Below are 6,500 nucleotides of genomic sequence, written 5' to 3'. Positions count from 1 at the left end.
AAAATTCTAATGCAAGCAATTGGAAAAGTAGCTATGTTATTTTTCAACAGGACGTAGAGCAGTTTATTCTTATTTCTGTCACAGTCTGTTTTAGCCTGTTTTATTATTTATTTTAGGTTGTACAGATATATGTTTGAAACAAACCTTATTAGACACAGACAAAATAATATTCTCTGAGGAGTCCAAGAATGTAATTCTGCACCATTTGCGTTATTTTATTTTGTTCATACTTGAACATGTTTGAACTAAAACGATGCTCCTGTTTGAGTATATTCCTAAAATGTTTGGCAGAATAATAAGTTAACTGAGCACGAGTTCTGTTTAATTATGGAGCAAACTAATGTTCAAAGAGAGTGCAGCATCACCCCAAGGTGCATAAAGTTGAGGAATAGTTTTTGCTTTGTGACTCTGAAGAAGAGGAAGCATTGTTCCAACTGCGCACCAGCAGGATACAATTAATGAGGAAAGTGATGCAAAAAGGTGTAGTGAATAAAAACGAAATTGTGTGTATTTGTGGTTAAATTAAAGGTGTAACCACAATGTGTACAGGAAAAAATACAATACTCTGCTTGCTGGTTAAATAGCTATCAAACAACACCTTCTTCACAGAGATAACAGTGTGAATAAAAACGGAGTTTACTTCTTAATTCTCAAGTTTCTCTCTGCATTTCTGCTCCTGCATATAAATTTCAACCTATGCACTCAATCAAAGCAGTTTTGTTTGTGCCGACTGCACTCAGTCACTTCATGTGATAAAGCATGTTCATAAAAATTTTAAATAAATAAAGCAAGCAGTATCACTCTGTAGTCAGTTTTTGTTTTGGTGGTTCTGTGCTGTGTCAACTGTTCACACTGACACATTTCTTTAGGTCAATACATCCTCTAAATCAATGGTTCCCAACCCTGGTCCTTGAGGAATACCATACTGCATGTTTTAGATGTTTCTCTGCTCCAACACACCTGATTCAGTGGTTTATTTACTTCCCTAAGTTCAACAGAAGCTTGTTAATCACACTTTCATTCAAACCAGGTTTGTTGGAGCAGAGGAACAACTAAAACATGCAGGATGGTGTTCCTCAGGGACCAGGGTTGGGAACCACTGCAAAATGAAACTTCAGCTATATTATTATGATAAAAAAGTTCATATTAAAGCTCTTTCCTCATAAGGACTTGTATAGATCTATGTAAAAGGAAAGTTCTGTAAAATTCCCCATTTACTTTTGTTACAATAGAAAATTTAATCATTTATAAATCTGTGTTTTTTAATATTGACCTTTTACATGCGACAACACATGCCAGTAGATATAAAGAGAATGAATTGTAAACTTTGACATTGATATTTTAAACTTGTATTTACTTGTTAAGTATGAAATTTTGATGAGTTATGTATTTTGATGTATTATATATGAATGTTTATGTTTAAATTGATGGTTTGAATTGATTTTGTTTATGAGGGAGCAGATATGATAAGAAAATTTCTTCTTCTGGTTCCTTTCATTTTATATTTGTTTTTCTTTAATTTTTTGAAATTGTATTTGTGTTCTTATTGGAAATTAAATGAAATGAATAAATAAATAAATTTACCTTTTCCTTTGCTCAGGACCCAGTGGCTTTGTATGGCAGTGGATGAAAAAATAAATCATTTTCTAATGCAAGCAACTGGAAATGTGGCTAGATTATTTTTCAACAGGATGTAGTGCTGTTTATTCTTATTTCTGTCACAGTCTGTTTTTGCCTTTTTTATTATTTATTTGAGAGGTTTTTGTTATTTCTTGTGATGTTTATTTTCTGTATTTCCTTTGTGTTCCGTTTGTTTCCTCCCTGTTTCCTGATATTTTCAGTATTTTTCACAGTCAGCATCTGCTCCTCACTCCTGCCCCTCCGGTTGTCATTTTGCCCAGGTGTCTCCTCTCCACTCCTCAGCTCCAGTCACTTTACTCTCTCTGTATTTATTCATCTGCAGTCTGTACTTCCGTTTCATGCCTTGTCTGGCTCTCTGTGTATTTTGGAGCTCTGTTATTGTCTGTCTTTTGCTGCCATGCAAGCCTTCTGTTTTGTATTATTTGTAGTAATTAAATCTTTTTGTTTTCATTTGAGCTCCCCATGGTTTTTTGGATCCATCTTTCTTCCGAACTGTAACATTTTCAGCTTTGAAGATCTGGATGATGCCACAGATGACACTGAAAGTTCATCTTTTTAAGATATGAACCTAATTTTTGATTTCTATCCACATAATGTTTTGATCAGGTGGATGAGGCAACCTGAAATCATGGCTATATATGTTTGTCATGGCTAAATGTGTATGTTTGTTGTGTAGCTGAATAAAATCCACTAATACAAAGTCTTTTTGCTTCCTGAAATCCAATCAGTAGGTGACAGTAGTTACTGCTGATCAGGGACACTAAACTTGTCCAAGTGTTGAAAGGCTGTAATAGAAAATGATGCAAGTAAAGCTCTGAGCTGCTGCATCTCTGCTTGCTGCCAACCTGATGTTATCTGTGCACATGTAGCAAGAAAATAAGGAGCATTTGAAAATGTGTTACTAATGGACATCAATGTGCTAAATAGACAAATTAAATGTTACACATAAAAAAAGTTTGCATTTTTTTACACAACAGAGGAAAGGTCCTCTCTGCTTTTCACTGCAACCAGAATCTTCTTGGTGTTTGTGAGATCAGTTATTTTAGTGTTGCAAAGTGTGTGCGACACAGAAAAGATGCAAAAGCCCTGCATGCTCATTACCAGTGGGGAAAACTTAGTTCCTCCCACACCAACTTTGTTGCGACACCAACATCAGAAGTGCACAGCTGGCGCATTTTTGTCTCCAAGAGCAACCATTCTAACAATCATTAAAACATTTCTGCTTTCTGTAGAACACAGGGGTAAGTTTAAAATGCCAATATGTATGACAGATTTCAGATGAATTCTTGTTTATTTCTAATGCATGTGATGTTTTAATAAATACAAGATGCAATGCTTTATGTTACTAAAAACGTGAAACCATTCCTCCCACAAATCTTCAATCTTTGGCGATGTTACTCTTCACTTGTTGCTTTCAATTGTGCAGATCATAAAACACAGTTTTAATTTTTAAATTGCTGTGTGATGTTAATCTTCATGGACTGTATTTTGTCCTAAATGTCAATGAAGTGTATGCACTCATTGAGGAGCCCCCCATCACAACCCTTTGCTGATAGAAAGGTCATTCAGGATGAGCTGGATCACCATAGCGACACAGGACAAGGAAAATGGTCCCTCCTATTTCATCTTATGTCTTCTGGGTGCACTGTGGCATTTGCAAATGGCTGCATCAGCAAAGGCTTTAAACATGAAAATAGTAAAGTGATAGCCCAGTAGGGCTTTGTCTGTATATGACCTTTTTTTCTTTTGGCTGCTCCACACAACCATAGACCAGAGCTACCACAGCCTGCTGTGTAGAGGAGAGAGTTGCCATATAGGGCGTCCGGGGGACTAGATGGTGGGGGTTATGGGCCTTGCTTGAGGGCCCAGAGTAGAGAAAGCAAGGGTGGAGGCAGGTGTGGGTGCTTTACCTTTCCCACTCACGTTTTGGGGGACAAAATCCTCGAAATTTAAAACCAAAAATTAGGGATGCACAATATTATTGGCATGATATCGGTATTGGCCGATATTAGCGATAAAGTTAAATATCAGACATCGGCCAGTCCATCATAATAACTCACACTAAAAAGTGATGTTTTTTAAAATATACATTATATATTTTAGGGATGCACGATATTATCGGCATGGTATCGACCAATATTAACATTAAATTTCAATATCAGACATCGGCCATTCCATTAAAATAACTCGCCGATATAAAAGGCACTGTTTTTGCCTGCAGCGGCAGCACAACATGATGATGTTGCAGCGGCAGCGCAACGCGATGACGTCATGTGCACCTACCCGAGCTCATGTCGGAGAGGAAAATTGAAATTGTCGGCAGTGTGGAAGTTTTATTTTTCGTTGGTGAGGATATCGGATTCTGAAGATTTATGGACTACGTTGAGCCTCGTTACATTGTCCCCAGTCTGAGATATTTTTCCGACGTAATGTTACCCAAGTTACAAGCCGTCATTTCTGACGTCATTGAGAAGCTAATAGCTGATAGCATGACTTGTTGGGTGAGTTTTACCACAGACATTTGAACGTGGTGTTAGCCCCGTTAGCATGATTAAGTCTTACAGTACAATGGATAGACAAAAACTTTGAACTTAAAAAGGATGTCCTTCGTGCACAGGATTGCAGAGGATCCCACACTGCAGCTAGGAACCCAGAACAAGCCTCCATAAATGAGACAGAATTGCAGGTGACTAATGCTAATAAATAACATTTAACACTTTTCATTTAATATAAGTCAAAATGCTATGCATATCATATGGCTGTTACTGAATATATGTCACCAGCTCTAACAGCTGTGACGCAATTTTTGTAACAAATAAGCCTAAATTCTGACAAAGGAATGTATATAAAATATCAGTATCGGGTATCGGTCGAATACGTTTTAACATATCGGCAAATCGGATATCGGCCAAAAATCCTATATCGTGCATCCCTACCAAAAACCATATTATCTATCTATCTATCTATCTATCTATCTATCTATCTATCTATCTATCTATCGTGTATATATACATATATATTTGTATAGGTTTTAGGTTTTAAATGTTAATGCCAACAGAACCCCTGTGTGCCTCGTGTTTAAACATTTCTCTACAAAGAGCTCCCAGGAAAATCAGTGCGTCTAACAAGATTAAAGCAGATTGAAGCTTGACAAGCAACACAAATTGTGAAGCGTCATTTCACTGCTCCAATGTAAACACCTTTAACATTCTGCATCTCTCTCCCTGTGTTCCTCTCCAGCCGTCACACCACCGCCTGCACCTTTAACCAGATGTTTTGCTTTCAATTCCAATTCACCTTGGTAAAATGAAATGTAAGAGGTGGCTGCTGCCGGTAAATTGAACGCATTTGTGCCATTGGAAGCACATGCTTTAATTTCCTAGAATTCACAAAGACCCATGCTCTGACTTTTTTAGAAAAATAATATTTTTTCCAAGTTGAGGTGTTATACAGCTCTAAATATGAACTTGTCAGTATTCATGCTGTGTCTTCATCACTGTTAAAGTAAAGAAAATTGAATTTAAGGCCTTTTTCCAAACATCTGTTTGCGCATGGCTTTAAATTTACGACTAAGCACATTTTGTATTTTGACATCAAACTCATTTCTTTGTTTATATATGCAGTTTAACAAAAAAAAAAAAAAAAGCTTTTTAATGTTAGTGACAAATGCAACATATCTGGTAGAAACTTTTTACTTTTAGGTTGTGTTTTGACAAAAAGCAGCAATAAAAGTACAACATCATAAATGGTAAAGTGGATGTTTATTTGTCATCACAAAAAAAAAAGAACCATGCTTACTCATCACAAAAAAGAAAAAAAAGAGAAAAACAAAAAAAGAGAGAGACGCGTCTTTAAACTTTCACCAATCCTGTTGTCATTTTTTTTGGTAGAATGTGAATAATAGCACTCTATGAAGATTTCAATTCATTAAAAAATTTCAATTCTAAGCTTACAGATTTCCAACCCCAACCCAACCCCCTCCAGAACCACCTCCACCCAGCCTCTTTGTCCATTTTGAACAGTGATCACAGCATTATTTGAACTGGTCATTTATACTGGAGTCTCAGTCCCCAGAAGTCTTAATGACCTGAAAGAGTGTGACATTATAGAGCACCTGGTGTCCGTTGTTCCAGGTGTACAGGACCCTCTCTCTAGGGTTGTAGTCCATCATGGAGATGTGGGAGTACTGATTATGAAAGGGGATGTCTGTGTACTCATAACTCGATGTGTTGGTGTAGTAGGCAAAGTAGATCTTGGCACCAGCAAGGTGAGAGTTTGTAACATACAGTGTGCCACAGATCATAAAAGACTCTCCAGCACTTCGCTTGGGAAATCCCGTGTCCCAGGTCTGCAGCACCTCCAGACTTTGGGGCTCCAGGCGGCTGATGACGATGTTCCCAGCATTGGGGATGGAGGTGTAAACTGCCCAAAGGCCATTCTCATCTGCCATCAGGTCGATGTCAGAGGAGCCGCCCCAGGAGTACGGGAAGGTGTTGTTATAACCGGCCCCACTGAGACTGCGCTGCACCAACACGCTGCGAGAACGGAAGTGGTACTTGATGATGATGTTGCTCTGGTGTTTGTTGTAATACAGTGAGCCGTTGTAGACCACATGACCGGTGCCGGCCCAGGGGTGTGGCAGCGAGTGCTGCACAAAGTTTTGGCCCTTCATGAAATCACTCATTGTGCGGTATTCAAGGACGCGTCGCCCTTTGAAGTAACCATCCATGGACCAGACCTGTTTGAAACACAGAGCACACAAAAAAGGACATTTAAAAAAATAAAATAAAAAAATAGAATCCCAGTGGAAAAAGTGGTTGGATTAAAGTAGCTAATGAAAAGATATAAAGATGATAAAT

At 37.9% G+C, this 6,500-nt stretch overlaps 1 protein-coding gene across 2 annotated transcripts in view; it reads right to left on the bottom strand.

The window, feature by feature from the left end:
• Positions 1 to 5,704: 5,704 nt before the first annotated feature.
• The window catches only part of olfm2a (olfactomedin 2a), a 68,439-nt gene continuing 67,643 nt past the window's right edge, over positions 5,705 to 6,500 (bottom strand). For both annotated transcript variants that reach the window (XM_037688428.1, XM_037688427.1), the window contains exon 6: positions 5,705 to 6,379. In XM_037688428.1, the coding sequence (XP_037544356.1) occupies positions 5,705 to 6,379 (675 nt within the window). The remainder of the gene's footprint in view (positions 6,380 to 6,500) is intronic.

The sequence above is a fragment of the Nematolebias whitei genome, chromosome 15 (assembly GCF_014905685.2).
Source record: "Nematolebias whitei isolate Nwh7 chromosome 15, NemWhi1, whole genome shotgun sequence".
NCBI classification, from domain to species: Eukaryota; Metazoa; Chordata; class Actinopteri; order Cyprinodontiformes; family Rivulidae; genus Nematolebias; species Nematolebias whitei.
Note: the sequence above shows the minus strand (reverse complement) of the source record. Positions and strands in the feature narration are given on the sequence as shown.